The sequence below is a fragment of the Argiope bruennichi genome, chromosome 3, assembly GCF_947563725.1.
Source record: "Argiope bruennichi chromosome 3, qqArgBrue1.1, whole genome shotgun sequence".
Taxonomy (NCBI): domain Eukaryota; kingdom Metazoa; phylum Arthropoda; class Arachnida; order Araneae; family Araneidae; genus Argiope; species Argiope bruennichi.
This window is the reverse complement of record NC_079153.1, coordinates 87,073,519-87,099,911: the sequence shown is the minus strand read 5'-3', so window position 1 is coordinate 87,099,911 and position 26,393 is coordinate 87,073,519. Positions and strand designations below refer to the sequence as shown.

Sequence of the window (26,393 nt, the reverse complement as noted above, 5' to 3'; positions counted from 1 at the left end):
CATTTTTTAAAACAAAAAATTGTAGTAAAGATTTATTAACAATATTTGGCACTGTGAAGTTTTATTCAAAATTTTTAATAAGTGAGAAACTCGGTCGTATTAAAATACTTGGAGGTTTTCACTTGCATCTAGGACATACTAATATTTTTAAATTGTTTTAGTTCTATAACTTCTGCCGATAAGAATAATATTTAACTTTATGTTAATGGAAAATTAGATTCATGAAAATGCAAAACAGCATGCATTTTTGGTCACACCAAATATGAGTAGAGCTAGGTTGGAATGTGTTATCACATCCACCGCATAAGCTCTGATCTGACACTATTAAAAAATGTTTTACTATTTAAGGAGATCTATAGTATTGATGCTATAAAATTTAAAGTTATGACCTTACCTGAAAAATGAGCAATACTTAATGTCATTAAAAATAGTTATATTTTATTGCATAAAACTTGAATTTTTCTTCTTTTAAATTTACCAACCTACTAATTTGTGATATATATTTTCAATATTTAAATCACAAAGGCTAGCATTGTGAAACATTTTGCAGAAAATTTTAATAGTTTTTACCAGATTCATAAAAATTAATTTTGCGTATTTTAAAAAGATCTATACTAAAATCATTTCAGAATACTTAGCAAATAAATATAATAGTATATTTGGAAAATTTTTTAGTATATAAAGTTTTATTATATGTTTTGGCATTCTTGAAATTATCAGTTCTGAAGTCATAACCAATATATAATTAATATATTGATAGAATATCAACTTTGGGATAAAAGGACTCGCAATTTGAGAATTGAATATTTTCTACTATTACTTAAATCTACTTTTGAAGATCCAAATCTCATTGCATTCATTCAAAAATGTTGCTATCTAGTTACAGCTCATTTCTAAAATAATTGGTTCGCTTAATTTTTATCAAAAGTAAACATTTGCTTTGTTGAAAAGGATTTTTAAAAAATTAATTTCTGTGTTTATTTTTCAGATCAAGCAGCAGAAGAAAAATCTATCGGATCATCTAGTTGTGATTACAACTGCCAAAACCAATTTGTTACGTTTCATAAGATATAAGAACGATTTAAATAAAAAGTAGCAAATCCTATCATGTTTTAAATCGAAATATGTATTTAAGATTGTATATAGACTGACTGCTGATTAAAAAAAATTTGAAAAACTAGTTATATATTTGATTTTTACTGTTTTAATAAAATTGTTTGTTTAAATGTTTTATAATGCACAATCAACTTAAATCGTAATTTAATCATTTACATTGCAATAATACTTTCAGTAATATTGTTATTCACAATTCCTCTTACCAATTAAAACATGTTTTGAAATAAGAAAATTAATTTATAAGGGAGGAGAAAACATACCACTTTTTAGCTTTAAAATGCACTGATTAATATTTATTTTTCATATTTAGTACATAATAGTTCAAGCAAACAATTAGTTTCTGTTTGCAAGTAAGCTTCTCTCTTAAAACACTTTCAAATGAATATTAAATACTCTTAGAAACTAGAAGTTTTCTTACAGGCATTTCCAAGATGTCCCAATTTTTTAAGAAATAATTTAATCTGGAAAAATTAGCATTATTTTGATCTTAATAAAAAAAATGATTAAAATAGAAAGAGCACTTGTGTGGGTGACGAGTTTTATACAGCCAGTTATCTTTTGACGTGTATGAGAGAAAATGAATTTTTAATACTTAATGAAGATGGCATATTGCAGCACAATCAAATTCTTTATCATCATTGTTGTCCAAAAGAGGTAAATCGTTTGTGGACTCTTCACATATATGTTTTTATGCTTCATGCAATGGTCCATAAGAAAACTTAAAAATTATGATATGAAAATAATATAACAGACTAAGAGTTTCTAAAACATTTCACATTTCCCAGATTTGAATCAAATGTATCATAATGTTTAATTTCCAAAATAATAGTATCATGTATATCTCATTTTAAAGTGACTTTTTTTTTTAGGACATTAGAATATTGTAATTTGGACTAGCTAGGAGTGCGATTTTACTTCCTGTTCAATCTTTATTTCAAAAATGTAATCTGAAAGGTGGGAATATGGTTATATAAAAAACTGCATTTAATAAAATAAACATTCAAAGTCATTGAGTAATGGAAAATAGGAAAAATAGATTCATCGAATCTAAATTAATCTTCAGTTACTTCTACAATTTACACTTTTTCAAAAAAGAAAAATATTTACCTATTTATATTCTTCTAAAAACTTGTTATGAAATTCTTCAAACTTTTGCAACATTATCTTCAGTTTCTTTGGTTGAGGTAGAATAGTTGTCCTGAAAAGGGAAATACTTCTTTAGACCTTGTGCTAAAATATTATCAGTAAAAAATAGTCCTTATGGGTGAAGAAAAAATTACTAATTCTGTGAAATATTTTGCACCATAATGTTTAAAGGATAATGGGAGACTCGAATTGTTTATTTAGAATCTTGATTCGAGAATTATAAGAAACAGAAGATAAGTATTCACTAATGATTATCTAACTGACTTATCTCTAGTAATAATAAAGGATGATGTGTTAGTGCATTGAAGGACTACATATCATACCACTAAACTTAGAGCAACTAGATTGTGGTATTCAGAGCCAACCTTTGTAGTTGTAAAGAATTTGATGCATAATTATTCACTTAATATGTGGACCTGTATTACACCAAACAAAAAATACATGCACTACTTTGAGTTTTTCTGAAAAATGAATCTATCATTTTAATATTCTGTAGGTATTTTCAATAATTAAAATTTAAGAAAAAATGTTCAAAATGATGCACCCTCTTGAATGGTGGCTGAGAGAAGACATTCAACTGCAAAGGGTTAATTAAAATTAAGAGAAATTTTAATGGTTGTCTTTAAAAACTTTTGAAAATGTTATAATACAAGTAAAACGTTATTCTTAGTAAAAAAAATTAACTTTTCCATGACATATTGCCATGCAGTTTTATCTTTAATTTCATTAAATTAAAAAAAAATATTTTTAGATATATCTTACAATGATACTTTATATTGCTTATAAAATTCAGTTTGCTTTCATCACTGTTACAAAAAAAGAATTCTAGAATTTTCTTCCATTCCTGAAAACCGAATATGTAACAGCTAATTTTTTTCTAAACTGAGTAGGTTTCTTTTTAAAACACAGTTTTTATAAAGAGTTTTGTAATAATTACAAATAAAAGATAAAATGAAGCTTCAAAAGCAAGTGAGGATGATTTATATTATATAGTTCATACATTCCTAAATACTACTAATCTTTTGTGTAATATAATAATATGCATGAAAATGTATTATAACTTTGTAAAAACTTAAATTGTGCTTTGCTATTGCAGTGCACTAAATGTTCTATAATATATTACATATCCGTGCACTAAGATACATACAATTCACATACTAAATTATTTATTCATTTTTTTCCCTTTGAGTATGTTTCAATTCAACAAGCTAGATATTAAGTAAATTTTAATCATTTCCTATTTCAGAAAGAATAAAACTCATATTTTAAGTGAGAAGATAAACAGAGAGAAATGGGCTGGTGGATTGCTTAATGAACAGAATAGATATATCTCTTGCTAATTTAGAAGCGTTACATACCTAAAAATACTTTATTATATACTTAACTTCAATCAGATTATTGAAAGAATCATTGAATAGCTACCCATATTTTTTTTAATCAAGTGACCAAAAAAAGAAGTGCAAAAGTGGATGGTATAAGAGATTTAGGAATGTCTATGATACAGCCTATCGTAATCTCCCCGCATCTTTTTATATTAAAATGAATTTCAGTCTTCTGATTATTGGTTAACAAGAAGTTTTGTGAATCTGTAGAATATATATTTTTGAACAGATTATATAAATTTCAGCCACAGTAGTAAAAGTTTGAAGTTTCAGACATTGTGATAACTTCAAGATATATTCTTGATCAAATTTGTGCTAATATTCAATGGATGAAATTTCAATCTATGAGGGGAAATTTTTTCGGCACTATAGTTTAGCAAATTCTTTTCGTCAAAAATCCGCTGTAAAATATCTCAATTCTATTAGGCTATTAATCGGCATTATACATGTATAATTTCTATATTATGCAGTCTATATATATTTTTAATAATTTATAGCTAGTTGGATCATTTTAAGTGATGTCATAATTACTAATACAGGTCATTTTTCATGTCATAAAACTGCATTTTCTATAACTATTTGTTGTTATATCTCCAAGTTATGTACTGAGTTTCAAAATTGCACCGACAAATTGATGAGTATGTGACAATATGAATTGATCACAATCTTTTACTTCCTTATTTTCTTTAAACATGCATTTGAAATCAAATGAAAAAGTCATATGTCATTCACTGTCTTATGGATGAGAAATTATTCAATTCATCGATTGGAAATAAATTCGACTGAAATTAAATAGTTGAAAAGGGACGAAAATTGACAAAAGTGATCGTAATTTCTGTAAAAGATTAGAATTCCACCGTATTTTTAGTAAATGGCAAAATTATATATGCTGAAACATCCATTTTGGCGCTTTGATATTAGCCATAAGAAACGTACTAGAAAGGTATATTTATTATAATCAATCGCGCCGATCAATATTTACATTGACAAAGCATTTAGCTTTTATTAATTGGTTTAGATATATTAATCAACCCGCCTTTAAGAGATACGAGAGCTATTTTGGGATAGATTTTGCAATCGTGGTCAAGCAGCAAGGACCATACTTAACACATCCTCCCCCCTCAAATGCTCTTCATACCAGAAGGAGAATGTTTAATCATTGCCATCAAAGTAAGGTTGGCATCATGCCTACATACACAACAAAAGTGTTTGATAAGATTTCATTTTGATCCTTAAATCCTTCGACTCTGAGACTAATATCTTCCTGTTAAGTAACTTCGGCTCGTAGACGAAGCATTATAACAAATATTGATCTTTATCTCATCCAACTTTGGATGTTTGTAATGAAATAAATTTACATGATAGTAGAGACACATAGAATTTAACTGCATCTAATGCTCATTTACTTTCTGCAAGATGTGCTAAAAATACTCAAATTTAAACGGTATAACGCAATTGATGCGTATCAAATGTCCTGAATAACATCTGAAAAACCTCGCTCCAAAAGATTTATAGAACGTACGTAGTTATACAAATTCACAATGAATTACCTGAAATGGAATGTTCCAGGTATCTGACCAAATCCACTTCCAAGCACGACGCAAATTCCAGTGTCCTCTAGTAGTTGCATGACATAGAAGAAGTCGGGTGCTTGTCCCAGTGACTGAAATAGAAAATTGCATTTGTATCTTCAGTATTCAGCAATTATAACTGGAGTACTTCAAAATTTACATCAATACTAAAACGAGGGAAAATTACTGAAATAAGAGGAAAATTATTAACCATTCTCCTGAAAACTCACCAGAAGAAAAAAAAGCCCATATCCCTAGTAGCACACAAATATTGTACAGTATTGTATGGCATTGATTAATATTCCCAATATTGTATAATATTGTGGAATATTGATTAATATCACGCAATATTATACAATGTTGTGAAACAGGTTGTGCTACCAGGTATTCTAAGTTTGTAATTAATTTAATCTTTGACCTTTTTATATACCAGAAGAAAAGGCCCTAATTGTCATTTTCGTTTCAGTTATTCGCATTTTTTTCGAAAAATGCTTGTTCATTAATAGGGATTTTTTGCCACATGCATACTCTGAAGAGAAAGAAGGATCTCTTCATGCCATTGTCCAACGGCAGTTATATCAGTGGTATGATCACTCATCACTACAGCTAGTTTATTGAAGAATATGTTTATTAGGCCTTTTTTTAATAGAAGTAGTAATAAATTGATACAAAGGCAAGTAAAAATGATAAACAATTTTGAGGGATAAAAAAATATTTTTCGTAACAAGCAAGGAATTCGTCCTCTTTTATGAATTTTTTTCTCCTTTAGAGAGTGAGTTTGAAATCCTTGGCAGTTTGCCAGTTGAAGATCTCGTTTTGAAATTTGTAGTTCACTTTTAATCTGCTTTCAGTCTTTTTGTCAGGTGGATTTTAATAACTTTATTGTTTAGAATAACTTTTCTATTGTTTCTTATGGCACTTAGACAAGCCCGCTGTTACAACGACAGCGATTTAAGCCGATAGTGGGTGCGTCTCTTGTTTTAATAACTCCAACTTGGGCCAAGAGTACGACTTCGCCCCTCACTCATCACTCATTCGCTTGCACAACCCCTTTTTACAAGAGGGCTCATTCACACAACCCACAGATAGAACAGAGGAAGAACAACCATGCCCGAACCGGAACTCGAACCCAGGACGCCGGCAAAATAACTTTTAAACAGTATAGTTACTTTAGATTTATCAATATATATGTAAACATAATTTTGAAGATGCATGGCCAGAAAGCGGAATCTTATGAAATTATAACTTCTATTTATTTTACTACAGGAATCATAATTTGTGCAGAGAAAGTGCGATAAGAGATCTGTCACATCACGGCAGAAGTAAAAGAGACAAATCTTTCTCTTCAGTGATTTTATTATGAGATTCTGATAGGGATTTCTTTGGCACATGTCGATTTAGCCTCGAGAATCTTAGGGATCCTTGAAAAGTATATGTGAATACTAGGTATCCCCCCTCCTTTTTTTCCTGGTGTGGAAACCGCAGAATCAGTATTTTTATTAAGCTCTTGTTAGAATAAATTAAGTAAAGAAGTGGAAATTGGATCAGGAAATAAGAGAACATTTTAGAATGAAGTTAACATGGGCTAAATTAAGATAAATTAACAGGAAATTAATTAAGAACTATCATATACAGTACATTTCCGAGTATCCAGCCTGGTTTTTCTTTATCATTTTTAATTGAGGAAATCAAGACATTACATTATCAACATTGCCAAGGTATTGGAAGCGGGCGTCTGCTACGTGCCTTCTACTTGTCGTGTGCAAAATATAAGCTGTGACTGGAAAAGAGCAGCGTTCTGCTCGTTGTTCATTGTTTTGTCAGTGTAATTGACGTCAATTGTTGAAGCTGTTCCTGATTATAATGCACATGATTCGTATTTAAGTACAGGATTCGTAAATTGTTCTCAGGGTATGTTTAATGTTTTTTTTAGAAAAACCACAATGAAAGTGTACAGAATTCCTGCTAAAATGTAAACAGTTTATATCCTTTAACTTACTTTTTCTCTAATAAATTCTTGCAGTGCAGTATGTAAGTATATATAAACTACTGGTACACAGCCTTGTATTTTAACTCCACACGTTACCGGCAAATGCTGCTATGTTTCACCAAGCTATGGTTGCGTTCACACTCTACGTGGCTTAAGATGAATGGAGGACTTAGAAGTGAGCAAATATGTATTGTAACAGTGAATTTATATGTAAAAACTTTCTCTTCTGGTATTGGTGGACAATGAAATGAATTCATAGAAGTTCAGCCTATTCGGGGTTTTTGCTATCGGACCTCTCCTTTCGCCACATTAGGCCGGATATATATATATATATATATATATATATATATATATATATATATATATATATATATATATATATATAAAGAGAGAGAGAGAGAGAGGAATCTTAGATTTGAAAGTTTAATGATGAAAAAGTAATTTATATTACATGAAAAAGGATTTATTTCTATCTTACCCGTGGTATATTGAATATTTGTAGAGGAATTATTCTACACAAGAATTCCAGAGGCAGATTTTCAAAGGGTTATCTCGCTTCGACCTGCGGACCAACCTTTCGCGGCTGATGTCTCGTAAAAAAATTCTGTTCACTCTGGCAACAAAACATCATCAAAAGAGTGCAGAGCGTCCTCTCGTGGAAATAAATTACCACTTTAAAATATGTTTGTATTTATTTTTCGAAAATAGAAGTAACAAGAACAATTTATTTTCCGTATACATAAGCCCTATCAACATAGTGTGTTTGAATTCTAGTATAAATTTTTGCAATACATTCCAGATAGGGATTGCAATATCGGACCAAAATTTCAATACCGGTATTCGGTATTTTTCAGATCTTAATACCGGGATACCGGTTTTAATACCTGTATTAAAAATTATAGCAAAAGAAAGAAAACACAGGCGTTTCTTTGTTTTATTTGCCAATTTTATTATAGAGTGTAAATATCTCAAAAAATAATTTATAACCTATAAATTATAACAGTATATAAAGAACCACAAAAAGTAAAGGAACATTTTATTTATTTAAATCACAAAAAAAGTGTAAATATCACTATTCCGTTTGTGGTACTATTCAAAATTTTTGAAAACTGATCTTAGAAAACATAATGCATCAACTGTACTGTCAATAGGCCTGAAAAGTAATTTTGTGCAAAAATGACCAGCTGTCGAATACGCTCTCTCGGCATCTACGCTAGTTGGTGGTACTGGTAGCAATGCGCGATATACTTTTTCCAAGTATTTACCTCTAAATCCCTCATCTTCTAGTAAATCGATTTCTAGTCGGATGGTTTTGGATATAGCTGATTTTTTTATAGTATTTTCATAGTAATTTTTTTTTTATTTATCTCTAATTCTAATTTTTGTTTAAGAGACAATTCCTTTTCGCTATCGGCATTAGTATCATCATAATCTTGGATAACTGAACCGAATTCTTCTGAATGTGGATAGGTTTGTGGATAAAAATTTTAAGAAAATTTACTATAAACTTAATCAGATTTGAATTGGTTATTTTCTTTTCTTCTTTTTCATTTTCATTTTTAAAATCACCATAATTATGTAAATACCATAAGATATTTTCTATTTCGGTATGCCTTTCTTCTGTGCGATTTATCAATGTAACATATAATTCTTCAGATAGTGATGTGTGCTGTTCTTTCAGTGACTGCAACATGAAATTTATTGTTGCATTAGCTGTTAATAAATTAGAATCCCTCCGACATAATGCCTCAACAGCCAGTTTTATTGGAAGTAAAGCTGATACAGTTCTGGATATTCAGTCGAATTCACTATCTGAAAAATTAATTTACATGTTTAAGTCGATTATTGCTTTTTGGATTGGATTTCTCAGTTTCAAAAATCTTTCCATCATTAGGAGTAAATTGTTCCAACGTGTTTTATAATCTAATATTAACATATATTCTGTTTTATTTTCAGTTAGTATATATTTTAGTTATATGTCATTTTTTATAGGGGAGCATTTAAATATCTTAACAATTTTTCGAACTTTATAGATTATAGGAAGCAATTCTTGATGGGTTAATGTTTCATCCTCATTAGCAATATCTTCTTCAACAATTACATTGTCATTATCTTCATTGTAAATATCACTCTCTTCAAAGTCGGAATCCGAAGTTTCTATATCCACAGTATTTGGATATAGAAACTTTATTTCTTTCTTTATTTATTTTTTTGATATAATACATCTATTACTCCTAATTGAATTCCATGTGCATAGCACAATTGCTGATTTGCACCAATCCACTTTCCAACTTTTTTCATAACTGTTGCTCTATTAGTCGTTATGGATAGAATAGGGGGGATCAATAATAGGGATAATCCATGTTTCGCTAATTTAGATTTAAGCAATTAATTTAGCTATTAATTAGCTAATTAATTTCGCCCGTTAGGAGACATAAAAACAAAAACGTATACTATTTTGCTATGTTGGCGATTCCTGAACATTTAGCGCTGACAATTTTAAAAATTTCTAATAAATACCGAAAAAACGGTATTTAAACTTGTGAATACCGGTATTACAAAATTGAACAAATTGCTCAAAATACCGGTATTCGGTATTCCAAAGTATCCGGCTAATGTAGCGGAAGGGTAAACCGGATAATAAAAAGGCCGGATGGGCCGAATTTCTTTGAACTCATTTCTTTGCCCACCAATATCAGAAGATAATGTTTTTATACCAAACCACGTTGTTATAATACGTATTTTCTCACTTCTTATTGCTCTGAAGTTCTCCATTTATCTCAAGCCACGTATAATGTGAATGGTTTTTTTTTACTTTTATTCCACTTCCACTAGCTGGTGCAACACGCACTTTTCACTTTCTATCCCATTTTTTTACCAGTTCCCCACTGTACTTTTCCCAACTCCGAAGCTATATTTTTTACTGTTACACCAGAGTCTCTTTCTTCTTGTGTACAGCCGACCACCCCGCCACCACTAAACGAAGCAGTATCGACAAGATTTGTTGTGGCCGACTGATATCTATAGCACTGTCCATCCTTATATTGACCGATTTGTCAAACTGACATTCTCTTCGATGGAATTGGCCACAAAGTGGTCAATTACTTTCCTTCCTCCTCATCTTCCTATTAAACAAGGAACAAGTCATCACTAAAAAAAATCTCCGCGAAATTCAAAATATTTCTCCAAATTCTCGTAACACAACAATAGAAATCCGAACACTTTCAAACAGTTGGTAAAAAGCTGACAATTTTTGGAATCATGTCCTTCCGAGTTTTAAGATTACCTAGTATCATCAGTATTGCACTTAAGTCATCATTTTCAACTTTCAGATTCTTCCTTAATCCTGCAATTTCAATGCATTCCTTTAAATAGTGGTAAACAGTATCGATTCCTCCCCAGATGCATTTATTTTCCTGTATTCTTCCAAATCTTTTGAAATATGCAGGAAATCTCCCATTTCCTGATATCATTTGGATTACCAGTAGATGGTATCTTCTTATTTTTATTTCTGAATTAGGAATAAAGTCGTAAGTTTATCTTCCTTTTTTTTTTCGACATATACCATCTGTCAAACCATTGTAGCTTTATTTCTTCTCCTATTTCCCATTTTAAGACACCATTTGATTTGGGGACAATTATATCAACACTCTCTTTCTGTGCCGTCAACTTTGCATATTGATCCGCCTTTTCATTACCATATATCCCAATATGGGCCTTAACCCAATTCAACTCTATCCACTTGTAAATTTTTACACTTTTTATCTTTTCTTTTATCGTCCAAATTTCCCTATTAAAAATTGTAACATGATTGAATGGCTTGTAGGACTGACAGAGGATCTGAAAAAATCGAGCCCTTCTGTTCATCCTCCACCCTTTCACAATATACAGTGGCCATCTTTAAAGCTTGCACTTCTGTCTGGAAACTTGTGGCATGGTTCGATAATTTCACAAGACTTTTATCAATCTCTTTCCCATAATAGTATACTACTATTTAAGCTCCTACTTTATTTTTATCTTTTGAACCATCTGTAAAAATTTATATTCTATCCATATCTAGAATTTTCATTCGAAAACCATGAATAAATCATTCTGCAGTGTATTGTTCAAACTTGCCAAAATATATCTCATAATCTTTATTGCTGAAGCAGTTGTTTCCTATTTGAACTTTATTACTAGTAGTTCTTATTTGAAATTTAGAGAAGAATTCCGTTGCTCTGAGATCCATTGGCAAAATTCCCGTTATCACCTGAAGGTCTTCGGTAGAAATGGTTCTATATGCCCCAGACATAATGATGAGAGGGCGCCGTTGGATTGCATTTAATACTTCTCTGATTTTCTTTAGATTTAGCCTATGTCCCCATGCACCGTGCCCGAAAAGAACAAATGGCTCAATGGTTCCAGAGTAGATTCTTCTTAAATGGTATTTCCTTTTTTCTATAAAATTTATCCGCAACCGACAATAGTTTATATGTTGATGCATCCACTTTTTTCTTGACCTTACTAAAATGCTACGTAAATGTTAATTTATTGTCCCATGTAAGTCCCAAGTATTTAATTTGATTAGACACATTTATATTGTTATTGCTCATTTTTATGTTAGGCGAATCTGTTAATTTTAAACGTTCTCCAAATGTAATAGGCATTTGAATTGTTTTCTTTTCATTAAACTTAAGTTTATGTATTTTGCCCCATTTTATTAGCCTATGAATTATTTGTTGTCTAATTTCCAGTTTATCTTTTGTTCTCCCCGAGATTATTAGTATTCATCGGCATACGCCTGTATAAAACAATTCTCTGGAAGATTGATCTTAAATGCAGAATTCATAACCAATTTCCAGAATAACGGCCTGCTGCATGAACCCTGTGGCACTCCTTTATCCATTATAAATTCCCAATTATTCTCTCCATCTTTGTAAATACACTGTCTTTAAGTAATCTTTAATCACTTCAAAAAGGTTGCTCGGGCAATACATTTTTATAAGGGCATACAAAATGCTTTTCCTCCATACTGAATCAAATGTTCCAGTTACATCCAAAGATATAACTGTTGTTTTTAGTTTTTGATTTATCGCACCTTTTATTCCACTCCATAGTGCATCTTGTGCTGTTTCACAAGAGTGATTATATCTAAAACCATGTTGATCATGATGTAGTCTATTTTGTGCCATTAATAAGTGTAGTACTCATTGAGTTATTAGTTTATCCAAGATTTTAGTTGCTGTTGTTAGCAAACAAATTGGTCTAAAGGATTTAGTGTCCGCTAAGTCTCTATTAGTTTCAGGAATTAAAATCAGTTTTGCTACCTTCCACTGATTAGGGAACGCACCTAATTGTATAACTCTAAAAGTATGAATGGATTCTTTCTGTTAATTTCAGCAGGCATCTCCATTGGGACGTCTAATCCAGGTGTTTTCTTTTTAGCCATTTTATTGATCGTTGTTCTTATTTCATTTATTATGAATATTTTATGTTTTTCTTTTGTTTTATATTCCTCAATACTTTTCCTCATTTTCTTCTGCTTTTTATTTTCTTGTTGGGACTGTTCCTCTTTGAAAAGGCATCTCACAATAGTTTCAATAGTTTCTTTTGTATTTTTGGTTTTTGTTTCATCCTATTTTTTGACACCGTGCAAAACTGTTTTCCATTTACATTTTATCTGCCGCTAATTGTTACACCAGAGTCTAGTCGCTGAATGAAGAGTAATTTCTCCTCCATAGACACTGCAACATTTTTTCGTCTATCACATATTTATTGTGGTACACTTAAAAAGACATTAAACATACTCCAAAAACAATATGCAAATACTGTACATTTATAATCAGAGACAGCAGCGACGTAGGAGAGTAGTAGCAGATGCCAGCTTCTAATGCCTTGGCAATGCTGTCAATGCAACCGCCTTTCTTCCCTTCTTCATTTAATTATGATTTAAAAAAACTGAGCCGGAAGACTTAAGTTGACGAATTTCATGACTTAATATAAAAAAAAAATATTTCTTGGAATTTAAAAATAGTTTCGTAAGCATAAGACATACAAAATTCAAGGGAAAATACCTTAGCTTTCTCAATGGCCTTTTCTGGTAATGTCAATTGCGGAAATGCGTACATTGCCCCAGCGACGGCATTGCATTTTATTCCTTTCATTCGGTTGAATGCATTCTCGACCATCAGGGCACGTTCTTTCAGAGACTTCAAAATCGCTGTTTTTTCCTGAAAGGAGTTAAGAATTTTATGTAATGAATTAAAGTACATGTTTGGAAATCAGTTACATGATTTCATATTGATTTGAATAGGTTATAAAATGCGTAGACACCCGAAATATTTTTTTTTAAAAACTTGAAATGTAGTACACAAAATATCTTCTATAATCATGGACAAGTAGTTAATTTTGAACCTGTTAGATATATTTTTTCAGCTGTAAAAATGCTTTAAAAGACGCAAAAAATTACATTTTATGTTTCAAGTGTCAATAAATGTAATGAAAAAGGTATAAAATCTAAATTTTAATAAAGTTTACTGCTTTTTTTAGCTATATTTGATAAAATACTCCCATTGTACTCAAGCTTTCTTTTTAATTGATTGAATTATGGAACTTTAAATATCATTATTTTAGATCAATCAATGTATGTCTCACGGAAGCTTCATAACTCGGTCAGTTTAAATTGTAGAAGAACGGAACCAATTTTCTTTTTGTTTAAAAATATTAGTGAGTTGTGCATATTTTTCAGAACATGAATTTAAAAAAAAACGTACAAAAAAGGCCTTTTTATTTTATTTTTTTTAATATTTTGACTACCGACTGAAACAATATAACATACTTTTTTGCAGTAAATAAAAAATTTCTTCAACTGGAAATATTCATCTGTCTCTAAAGATTTAGAAATTAAATATTGGGCATCGATTAGAGTGAATCCTCAGTGCAATCGATCGTTTAACTTAATTTAGTTTTATTTTTCAATAATTATTTGCGTAGACTTTATATTATCTGATATTCAAATCTTTGTATAAATACAAAATGGTCTTTATAGTTAAACTCTGAATAGAAAAATAAAGTTTCCTTTTTACTTCCAAGAGAAACGATTCGAAAACGATGTTAAAGTAATTGAAATTGCATATTTAATGGGAGAATACACACTTTTTTTAAAGAGAAAATTTATCTGCCAAAATCTTTGATTTTAAAATATGCCATTTGTATTGTTGAGATTCATTTATAAATAATAAATGTGAATATGGATCTTAAAAAATACACCAGAAACATAGTTTTGTCGACTTTTTCTTAAACATGAATCCGAGTGAAATTCGGACCAGCCTCTAAACAATCGTTAAGTGACGAGTTTTATCCAGATTTTGAGCCACAATTGAAAACCACGCGAACTTATCCGCGTATTCGCTCTGACCACTGTTCTATGAGGCATGAAATATTCATTTCTATCGCTACCACATTCTTTAATTATTCCATTAGTTTCCTGATCCCTAATCGTTTCGCGATAAGTATTAGCTATCCATTCATTTTTATTGAACCCCTTTTTCATTTCGTCGAATCGCCTCTTGGCCAGACTAAAGTTGTTCTCCAATTTTCTGGGATCAGTCTTACACAACAACTTGGCCTCATATCTTCCATTTTTAAATTCTAGGTCCCTGTTAAATTGGTCTAACAATTCCCTATTGGTTACATTCATTTCAGTCTCATCTCTGATACCCGACGTTTCCAAGTCCCATAGCACCTGAACATCTAACACAGACACTAAAAAATTTGCTGCACAAGGACCACTACTTCCGCTTTGAGTACTCTGTAATACGAATCCAAAAATAGTAGGAACACAGGTCAATGTGTTGTTTAATTTCTCAACGGGAGATGCATCTATTATCCGCCAAATGACATCCCCTCCAATCAAAATCTCAATTTTTGCCTTGCTTTCACACGTGTCGGCAAGATTTAATACTTGCGACTGCATACCTTTCTGGACATCTGCGTTAGGAATAGCCACAGGAGCTGTAGTGATTGTATCTGCTATTAGTACTTCTACAGAAATTAGCTGATCAGGGTCGTATCTACTGATGAGTGTTATTACTCCGAAGTCATATGTTCTCTCCACAGGCTCAACAGAACCAAAAGAAAAAAACAGACGTTTCTTTCCGAAACGATTTCAATTTTAAACAATTAGCCAATGATCTCGTACACCAACTTCTTTCGCTACTATTATCACAAAAAATTCTTATCATTTTACTCAAATTTAACTCCGAATTACTAGCATAAACACTGCATGTAAGCAAAAGAACTGTAGGTACACTTGTACTTGATACATATGAATTGCACTGCGTACTTGTTCCAGTATCAGGCTGAATGCTTTTGCCCTCATTATACACCTTTTATAATGAATAAGCGTGTGATGTGGACCACCACAGAAAAAAGTTCTAGATTTACAAGTTCTAGCACAACATTTCGAAGAAAAACACTTGAAGCACAAATTATTACCTTTCAAAAAGTTTACTTTATGATTCACTGAAAGCTTTTTAAACCCGATACAATTAGATAACATATGGGTCCTAGTGTTATAAAATCTACACTTCACATTCCTCGCACTAGATAGATACTCATTAGATACAGTTTTATTGTTATAATTACAGTGTTTATTAGGCAAAGACACTTCACTTCTTCCACCTCCAACATCTGAATAGTAGACTCTACTTTTTGTTTACCCTTTTAAGCCAAATAAATATCACATTCCATGCCTAAAACCTGAGGTCTAAACCATGACTTTCCCTGCTTTACCGCCACATGAGTTCTTAACTCGCGATCAAGTTCACTATATAGTTTATCAGAAACTATCAATTGACATAACGTTTTAAAATCCTCAACTGCTCTCACGCTGCAGTAATATTCGAAATTAGCACTCAATCGAGATGCGTATTGTACATAATTCTCTGCTGAAATTTTTTTTTTTTTTTTTTTTTTTTTTTTTGAATTGCGAAATTGATCCAAACATTACTGGTGGGTGGGCTGAAATTCCTTCAAAACGATAGCTTTAAGTTTATCGTAATTCACAATGTCTTCCTCAGTTACATAAACCAATAAATTTGAAATTCTTTCTCCTAACATATTTAACAAGATATCCGCTTTCAAACAGTCTGGCACGTTTTTGGTTTTAAACGCTTTTTCCAAGGACTGGCAGGACAAATGAAAGGACTCTGCTCTAGTAGGTACGGGAATGGTCAACGTTTTGATACTTTTAGTCAAATTCTCAACACTTTGATTTGATGCATCCAAATCACCTTGGCCTGAACCATTCAATCTATTTTGCAACTCCAATTGTCTTTCTAATTGCGCCAATTTTATCCGTTCCTTACCTCATTTTCTTTTATCTCATTTTCCTTTTCCTTCTTTGATTTTTTATCTTCGATTATATTATCAATTACATCCTGTACAAAATCTGGTTCTTTCTTAAATACCTCGCTCTTTTCGATTAATTTTCTCAAATAAATTAATTTTAGGTCCTTCGTAACATCCAAACCAATCTCCTCCTCAACTAACCTCAACTCGTCCCTCTTCAAATTACCAAACGACATTTTCTACACTTATTACACAAAAATACTATCAATAAAATCGCTAATATCTATCCGACAACCAGACGCTCAAAATGTCACCACATAAATTTGACCAGCAAAACCTCTAAAAACACAATTAAAATTCCCAAACTAAAACAACAAATTATACCACGACAAGCTCAATACTCAAATGCAAACAACCGAAAAAAACACTACACTCAACAAATCTCACTTCTGACACCAAAAAATGTATTTGCAATTAAGTTATAAGAAACAAAAACCATAACTCACCCCAACAACTACCGAGGAAAGAATAGGAAACACCATTTCTAAAACTCGCGTTTATATATGAGAGGCGACGCAGCGCTCTCTTTCGGAAAAAGAATAATTCTTAAATATTATATTTGTATCATCACTTTCATTTTTTTTATTATAACATATAAAAACACCAAATGTTTGTTTCAGTTACATTGCGTACAGTAAATAAGATATTTTCACAAAGTTTGTAAAAGAAAATAATGAATTAAAGTAGGTTGATTAAAATAAAAATGAGTTGAAATGTGAAACAAAATTGGTTAACTTTTCTTTTTAAGTTTCATAATATGCGCTGTTTAGGGACTACAAAATATTTAAAACCGCCATTGTATCAAACTTATAATCACGCATTTATACATTTTTTTTGGAAAAAAAAAAAAAAAAAAAAAGAAGAAGCACTCAAGAAACTAATGTCAGTCCATTTTCTGAACTCATATCCCTGCTAAATCTTTAGATTAATCAAAACTTATTTTAACCATTCCACTTTATTTCATAAATTACAGGTTTTACAAGTGAATTATATTTTGATATTGCTAAACTATTATATAACTCTGTATATAAACAGAAATTTGATTCATTAAACAAACATTTGAACTTATTTGTACACTTTGAACGAAGATAAAATTAAAAACATAAATACTTCAGAAGGTTAATAAGCCAAAGAACAACATTTCAACATTTTACCTTGACGAAGAGGTCATAAGATGGTTCTCCTTCCTGGGGTGGATTCACTATGCAGTACATCGCGGCCTGCAAGTGGAAGGGAATGAGAAATCAGATATTTAAAAGATAAAAATATCGTGTAAGGAGGGGCACTGTAGCAAACAGGTGCAACAACAATGCACCTTCCATATCATTTGTGCTTGATAATTATTTTATAATAATAGAAATAACATATATCTACAAGATAACGAAACCTGGCCTTAGGACTATTGCCTAAAAATTGTTACAAGAATTTTTTGTATAGTTTACAGAGCCATAGGTTGAACATTACTATGACGTAATAAAGTAAATTTTTAACATAAAAATCTGAACAACCATAATTAATTATTTAGAACACATTTTTAGAATGTTACATAAATTTGTGACAAAGACAGAAATACTTTCAATTTCAATTAGGGAACTATCGGATCATTCAAATTCATGCTGTTTGCTACATACTGATGTCCTCATTGTACAAATCCACTATAGTTTTCATTTCATAGTTTTTATAGTTAATTAAAAATTCATTATCATTTTGTGTTTTTTTAAATATGAATCGAAAGAAGTAATTATATTGATACTCGTATTTCATTTTCCATGTATGTGTTTAGCAGGCGTATAGTTCTAGAAGTCTTTGACGTCTCAACAAGTCAAAGTACTAGTTTATAAAAAAAACAAAATTAAAGAAAATTCATATGCATTTTTAGGACACATACTATTTTGAAAATTCATTTCCAACAACAGCATGCACACACATTAAAAACTATATTTAATATCATCGAGGTGCCTATGTGTATAAATGTAGTAATTAAGCAATAAAAAGTATTATTGTAAAATATATTTAATTTTGTTTTAATTTATCAAAATTAAAGAAAAATCGTTCATAAATGAATTTAGTATCACTGCAAAATTAATATTTCGAATTTTAAAATGATACAAAAAGGTTTTTTTTTATTGTGATAATATACACTGAAACTTTTATGGGAGAAAAAGTTTAAAGTTGCTACGTTGTACTTTATTTAACTACTAAAGTTGTATATTTTAAATTAAAAATAAAATGAAAATTTTGATTAACAAAGAGAACATCTAATATCCAAGAAGTAATACGTGTTTATATTATTATTCTATCCCCTTGTATTAGATGCAGGCAAAGCATTTTCTTCAGTTTTTGTATCTCGCATGGCGTATTTTAAATTTAGTGTGCCAGTCTGTAGATATTAATATGGTAAATTAATTATTGTTTAAACTGAAGAGCGATGTCGCGTAAAGTTTATTAAAAATTACTCTCAAACCTTTCAATTCCAAACGACCCTGATTAAATCTCTCACAAATACTTCTATTAAGGACATAAATAGTTGAATCATTTATAAGTGAGTAAATATTCGTATTCTCTTCATCTAGAATTTGTATGTACTTATTTTTGACTTGAATAAATCCTATTATTTAAAAAAATTATTAACATATATAATTTTAAAATATTGTTTCAAGCCTGTAATGTTACTTTCCAATCCGGTTAGTTCAGTCACTGGAAGGATCGTTTTACGATCAGCTCTGTGGGTGCTGATCGGGTGCCTTGTCAGTGATCTCAGAGCTAGGCGGCAAACATGGCGACTTTGGCGTCAAAATAAATATTACTGGAAAATTCGAGAATTTTAGCGGTCCATCCAAGAGGAACCAAGATAAGCCTGATTGGCCCCGAACCTTCTCGGCCCGCCTCCATTAAACTATAAAAGGCCGGCAGTCTCAAGCTGCAATGAATCATTTTCATTTTTTTCCTGACTAGTCCTTGTAAGGATCTGTTTTCGGAAGGGAATGTCTGAAAAGGGAGCTATAGCGAAAAGGCAATGTACTCACCCCAGTCCTACCGATATGGAAATTGAATTCGCTAGCTCGGAGGGCAATTGTCTTTGCGCAAACTGTATAAGAAAGGCAATCATTACGAATAAGATTGTTAGAGCTAATTTTCGACTGAACATCTTAACATCAATGATAGCCATGCTCGAAAATGACGAATGTGCCGCTCGCCCTGACTACCAACAACACGTTGAGCTCAGGATATTACTATTAGAGGAATTGGAGCAATTAAAGGGTGAGCATGAATTAACTAAATCCCTTGGCTGCCTTAAAACTGATCAGGTTGAGGAATTTAAACTCTCCCCCAAAAGAAAATCTGCAAAACCCGTAACAATAATGTTCAATTAAGCACTAGATTTGAGCCCTTAGTAAATGAACAAAATAAAAGTGTAATAGTCGAAAATAAAAATGAAGATAAAGTAACCCCAATTATGTTAAAGTACCAAAGATTTTAACAAAGTTTTGGAAAAATTACATTCTAAATTTGGTATAACCAACAATATTTTAGGAAATGGTTTTATTAAAGTTTCCCCATAAAGCATTGAAATGCACAGGAAGTTGCAAGATTATTGCAGAGAACAATGCTTCGAATATTATGTTATACGCCCAAAAATTCAGAGATCTGTCCTATTAATTGCATTAAAGAAGCTCATGAAGCGGAAATTAAAAATCTTGGTTTCTCAATAAACAAAGTTTATTTATTTACAAACAAAGTTTATTTAATTGTAGTAAGTAAATAAGTTTATTGAAGTAAGATTAAGCCAGTTAAAAACGCTTAGACCCCTCCCATTTTTACTAGTTGAATTTAATAGCAATAGCATTGTCGATCAAATTTATAAAGTTACCTCAATAGATTATTTAAAAGTAACTGTGGAACAATTCCGAGGCAGAAATACTATCTCCCAATGTTACAATTGCAATAATTTCGACAACAGATCGGAAAACTGTGCCATGAAACCCAGGTGCATTAAATGCAGTGGCGAGCATCAAACAAGGGATGCCCCAACAAAGAAAAAAATAGAGAAACCAAAATGTATAAATTGCGAGCAGGAAGGACACTCAGCTGCTTACAGAGGTTGTTCTAAATTCCCCAAACTGCAAAATCCCCAACTAAATAGAAATAACACATTCAAAACTAACTATGCTAGACCTAACTTCTCCTACGCTCAAGCATTAGAACCAAATACCCCTCTCCCAACAGATTGAACCACAGTTTAATAATTGTCCTCCAAATGTAAACAAAAATAACCCAGCATCGCAAATCATCAAACTTTTTGAAGCAACAAATGAGATCAAAAAATTATTCGCTGAAATACCACATCCATTAACTGCAATTAAGGAAATGAGGAATGCAAAAGACCCAATGTCAAAATTATTTATTTCTGTTAATGCAATATCTCAAACAGCTAATTTAAATTAACTTGAAATAAAATTATCTAAAACCCAGGTACAAAATCAATAGTCCATTTCCCTCCTCTGGCAGCAGCCAATGGGAAAGCAGTTTCTTATAACCCCCACTCACCCACCCCTCGATACCACTACGAGGAGAAAGCAGATCAAGTCAGTTTACTCTCAGCAGCGTCTCCTATAGCATCTTCCAGGACAGACGGTTGCCCATCACAGGCATCAACCTTGCAAGAAAGGAGCTTCAATGAATCGGAATCGTAGACAAGTAACTAGTCGTCGAGAGCATAACGAAGCAACGGCGGAATAGTCCAGCGTTGTGTGGAGCTAAAACGAGTGCTAAACTGCTGTGTGCCGAGTCCTGGCTTTTATTGTGGAAGCAGCATCGTGTCGTGTGTAGAGTAGCCAGTCGCGTAATAGTGAGGTGGCAGTTGGATACAGCTAAAGCGAGGAGAGAGTGGAGAATTTCAGCCGTTTGGATAAACCATAGAGCGAAGCTCCGAAGATTCCCTCTGCTGCTGAATTCTGTCTTTGTGTGCTGTGGTCGTTAATACTACTGAATTACTACTTATGATCTACAGACTGTTGTAGTGAGCTATTGTGTATACGTCTCGGCTATATATAGTTGTCGTCTTTGTATTCGTCGTCTGTGTCTTCGTGTTTAATAAAAGTCGTCGTTCGTTATTGAGGCTTGCTAATTATTTTCACACCTTACACCCACTACAAGCGAACCCGATGAATTTACGGACTTAGAAGTAGCAGTGGAATTGAAGTGATCCGTAAAAACATATTACAGCATTATATTTTAAAATAAAAATGTATCATCTAATGAAATGTTATAGCCATCGAGAAGTGGAAAAGAAGTAATTTAAGGGAACTAACTCACCTGTCCCAAAACATTAGGACATGAAGCAGCAGATGCAAATTTAAAAAGCATATATTTGACATCTGGGCTAAAATTTACCAATTCCACATATCCACTTCGAAATCCACACCTGCAAAGCACAATTTTGTACATAGAGATCAAATGACTTTTTCATTGTATAAGGAGGGGGGAGGGAGACAGAAAATTAGTGTTTCAAATTTCCTATAATGCATATAGAAATTACAGAATCTCTCTTTCATTAAAATCTTTCACTTGTTTAATCGAAATCGAATTAGATGATGGTTTATAAAGATTTCGTGGCTAGATTTAAAAATTTATTTAATTTAATGATGGAAGAAAGATTTTTTCAAAATAGAGATTCAGGAAACACGGGGGTGAGGTCAGGATCATATTTCCTGAGTAACTGGGAAAATAGTTTCCATAATTAGAGAAAAAAAAAAAAATTGAAATTTAATTTTGAGAGGAAAGGTGAGCTTCTCTTTTTGTCAACACTTATACGAGTCGTATTTAAATGTGATATTTAGACGGAATTTTAGTCAGTGGTGGGATCAATTAGAGCGTAAAATGCTCCTGATACAATTATAATTATTTCAAAATATGGTATATTAACTGATATTAGCTTCATATCCTTCGATAAATTTATATCTTATTTAAAAAAAAGAAAAGAAAAAAAAGTCCAACCTTTCATCCGAAGTATTATAACATAATAATGTTTAAGGCTGTCTTCGTCTGGCTTGACTGCGTAAAGAACACAATATTTTTTTATTTTTTTTTTACATTATACAATTTACAGAAAAAGTTTCAGCCTTAAAATATTACCATACTGAAGAAAACAAAAGTGAAAATTCTACTTTGTAATTAATGTCTAAAGAAAAAAGTTTACCATATTTTTTGTAGCGGAAAAAAAAAAAACGAGTAAAATTTTATGAAACAATAAAATGTTTGAATTCCACTATAAATAAAAACGCTTAATATTGCTTAAAATTTTGAAAAAAATATTAAAATTGGAGGTAAAAGATGATCAGAAATCAAATTAGCATTACTAAAGTTTAAGATAGTATAAGAAAAAATTTTCCGCAATAAAATGTAAAAAACTCTCTCAATAACGTTAGATTATCCTCTACCCTTCCTGATAGTACCTTAGATAGTAATATCCTTTCGTTGTCGTTTGAATTTCATTTCACCGTTGCTTAACTAGGAAAAACTGTATGATAGTATTGAAAATAAAATTTCCAATTTTAGGGCGGACCCTTTTTCAAGTCACGGAAAGTTCATAGTTTTAATCGAAAATGTCTCCGCCATGTTTACAGATAACTCCCATGAAAATTTTTCTTGTATTTTTATTACTATATAGCGTACATTTTTCTCACTGGATTTTTTGGTCGGCCTCTTGATTTATTTAGTTATTTTTTTTAACCTTTATTTCGTCATTAAGGGCGTTGATGCCTATCTCAATAAATTCAGAATAGTCTGTTATAGGTACACGTTACTTCCTTGATGGTAAGAGAATCCGTCTTGAATTTAAAAGTCTTGAAAGGACTTTAAGGATCCCCTTGTGTATAGCAGACTATTGGCAGAGAAGAGAAACATTATTTATATGCTGATGCTTAAAATTGTAAAGACAATTTACCATAAATTAAAAACAAAAAATTAATGAATTAACAAAGAATTACTTTTTAAAGAAGTATATCATTGTAATAACAAAATTCAAAGAATTGGCAGTGGATCACATAAGACAGGAATGGATATTGGAAACAATACGATGAGTCAAATAAGCCAAGGTAAAAGTAGCTGGAGTCCCATATTAGAAAATTTTATTCTATTTAACCAGAAAATAATATTGAACACATTTTTCCTCTATAAAGAAACCATTTCTTCTGCGCCAAAGTGCAGTGATGTCTGTTATAGGTAAAAGTAGCTGGAGTCCCATATTAGAACATTTTATTCTATTTAACCAGAAAATAATATTGAACACATTTTTCCTCTATAAAGAAACCATTTCTTCTGCGCCAAAGTGCAGTGATGTCTATTATATTCATCTGACATGAATTTCTATGTAGTTCGCCTCCTTTTGTGGTTATCTGCCTCCTTTAAGCAATTATGTATATAATTTAAGGCGAATTGGATATTCAAGATCAGTTCAAGAAAAGAATAATTTCATTGAACTCTGAGGAAACTGATGTCGCAATTCATTACATATAAAACAAATTTTTTAGCTAAACAACATAAAATAACATTTCACTGAAATAATATAGGAATCATGTTAATCAGGAAACTTAAAACAAAAACAGTATCTCTTACTCGCCCATATAGCCCTTTGAAGCAGACATAAAGGAGACCAACTCCATCCTATTGTAAGGCTCGCCCAATTCCATCAATACTTTTTTGAAGGAGTGAAACTGCTTGCCTGGAGCGTATACATTATCCTGATACACCTGCAATTGAATAAATAAGGAAGCTAATATTAGTCCGTGTATTGGTTAATTAACTAATATATACTTCCCACATTAGAGGGAAGGATATATTAGGATACATTCCTCGAAAAAGGTTTTTGGAACACTTTTTATAAAGAAAGAGAACCCCTTATAAAGGCGTTCACGCTTCCCTTTTATAGAGGCATATCTATATGTAATAATCTCTATCGTTAGGCTACAGGGCACTTGCTAAATAGAATTATAGCCCCAGTTGTTTTCAGATATGAATAATGCTGCTTACTATACCAAATAATGCTGTTTTATGTACCACCTAATTTTACTGTGTCACATGTATTACTTTAAAACTTCTACAATAAATTAGTTTCATAAAAGCTATGACTAGGAGGAAACTAAAGATTCGTTTTACAGTTTGTTTTTAAAAATATAATATACTATTACAAAAACTTTAAATAATTTGCATCTAAATTTTAAAGAATTTAAATATATAAACCTTTACGTCATCTCAAATCTAACTATTGTCAGTTATTATCTTGGCGAACTTATAACTATGGCCGATAGAACCGAAACACGGAACATATCAATTAATATTTATGGATTTTTTTTTTATTTAAATGAATATTCTCAAGTAGCCAGTTAAAACAGCGTTTGAGTTATAAGGATTGTATTTCAGTAGTCCTCATAATGATTTATTGATTGATTGGATTTTAATGGCGCAAAAGCCAGACATGGCTATGCTGCGCCAAACGTATGGTGAATATATAAACATATAAAATTACAGAGCAGTCCTCATAAAGAAGATTTAAAGGGTGAAAACAGATTACTGTCATTTTTTCCGCCTGACCATTTGTTCACCAAACACCAGCTGTTTTCTGTACTTGTTAGAATCTTCGACTCATTTGCATCTACAACAATTTTTAAAATCTTAATGAATGACTTATGGGAAAATTCACTGTTTTGTTAAGCTTATATTCTTCAAATTTGAAAAGTATTTCAGTTGAAAATTTTCCTTCTGAAAGACAACAATTTACCAAGATATCTCATGAACTACTTACAGTCAAAACCAGTTGTTGTACAATTGCACAAATTTAGTTATATTTCCTCAAAGGCTTATGCATTCCAGGAAAAATTTACAACACTGATCTTTGTTCTACCCTGTGAATGGCCCAAATTTATAAACTATTCGTCAAATTAATGGTATTGTCAATTCATGGAGCATTTCACTCATCTGACTCTAAGATTGCTCTTTTGCTGGTTTTCACCCCCCCCCCCCGCCTCTTCGAAGACCAAATATTTCGTAATACCCTTTTCTCCAAAACAATAAAACCTGGAACAACATTCTTGAAAAAATTAATTCAACTGACAGTAATTCTAGGAGTTTAATACCTGAAAAGATAATAGCATAAATTGTGATGTCTGGGTCCGTAAGATTCCTCTCTGGATAATGATACAATTTATCTCAATAATGCTAGTCATTTGCGTCTGTAATCTATTTATCGTTCTGTTTATCGCTGAATCAATGATTCAATAGCATGCTGTTCTGGAGCTTATGGCAAATTTTTTTTTGTTTATCAAAGTCAATTTGTGCATGGGTATATAGTCTTAGATTCATCAGCAAGTTCTTCCTCCATCAGGTAGATAATGTGAATGTAGTTGGTTCTATAATTGAAGAAATGTGTACCATTAGGATCCTAAAAGAATTTTCTACTGAAAAGAGTTTGTTGAAATGAAATAAACACTATTAAGTAACCATAAATCTCATCTTTCAACCTATCTTTCTGATGTTGTTTGAGTTGTTGAATGATTATATGGTACTTATTAACTAACGGTGAAGGATTGGCAATTCGTTGGTGATAATTTTATCATCTTTTAATATAAACAGCATAAATAGATGCTTGTTTTCTTCTCGTAAGTTAGAAGAGCGCTCAAGCGCGCTCATAGGGTTGAAATGCCAATTTGGTTTTGGTGCTACATTTGGCGAATTTGGGCACTATTAATTAATAAGTACCAATTATCTAATTACAAAATGTTTAGTATAAATCAGAGGCAC

The 26,393-nt window shown here is 31.4% G+C and overlaps 2 protein-coding genes across 2 annotated transcripts in view; one reads left to right on the top strand and one right to left on the bottom strand.

The window, feature by feature from the left end:
• Window positions 1–1,180, top strand: part of LOC129963802 (HEAT repeat-containing protein 3-like) — a 50,736-nt gene extending 49,556 nt beyond the window's left edge. The window contains exon 15 of the mRNA XM_056078369.1: window positions 989–1,180. Coding sequence (XP_055934344.1) covers window positions 989–1,096 — 108 coding nt within the window. The 3' untranslated portion in view covers window positions 1,097–1,180. The remainder of the gene's footprint in view (window positions 1–988) is intronic.
• The window catches only part of LOC129963803 (alanine aminotransferase 2-like), a 43,461-nt gene that overhangs the window by 475 nt on the left and 16,593 nt on the right, over window positions 1–26,393 (bottom strand). The window contains exons 8-13 of the mRNA XM_056078370.1: window positions 24,213–24,346; window positions 21,912–22,020; window positions 17,750–17,815; window positions 13,259–13,414; window positions 5,195–5,307; window positions 2,224–2,314 (exon numbers count right to left, since the gene is read on the bottom strand). Of these exons, the coding sequence (XP_055934345.1) occupies window positions 2,224–2,314; window positions 5,195–5,307; window positions 13,259–13,414; window positions 17,750–17,815; window positions 21,912–22,020; window positions 24,213–24,346 (669 nt within the window). The remainder of the gene's footprint in view (window positions 1–2,223; window positions 2,315–5,194; window positions 5,308–13,258; window positions 13,415–17,749; window positions 17,816–21,911; window positions 22,021–24,212; window positions 24,347–26,393) is intronic.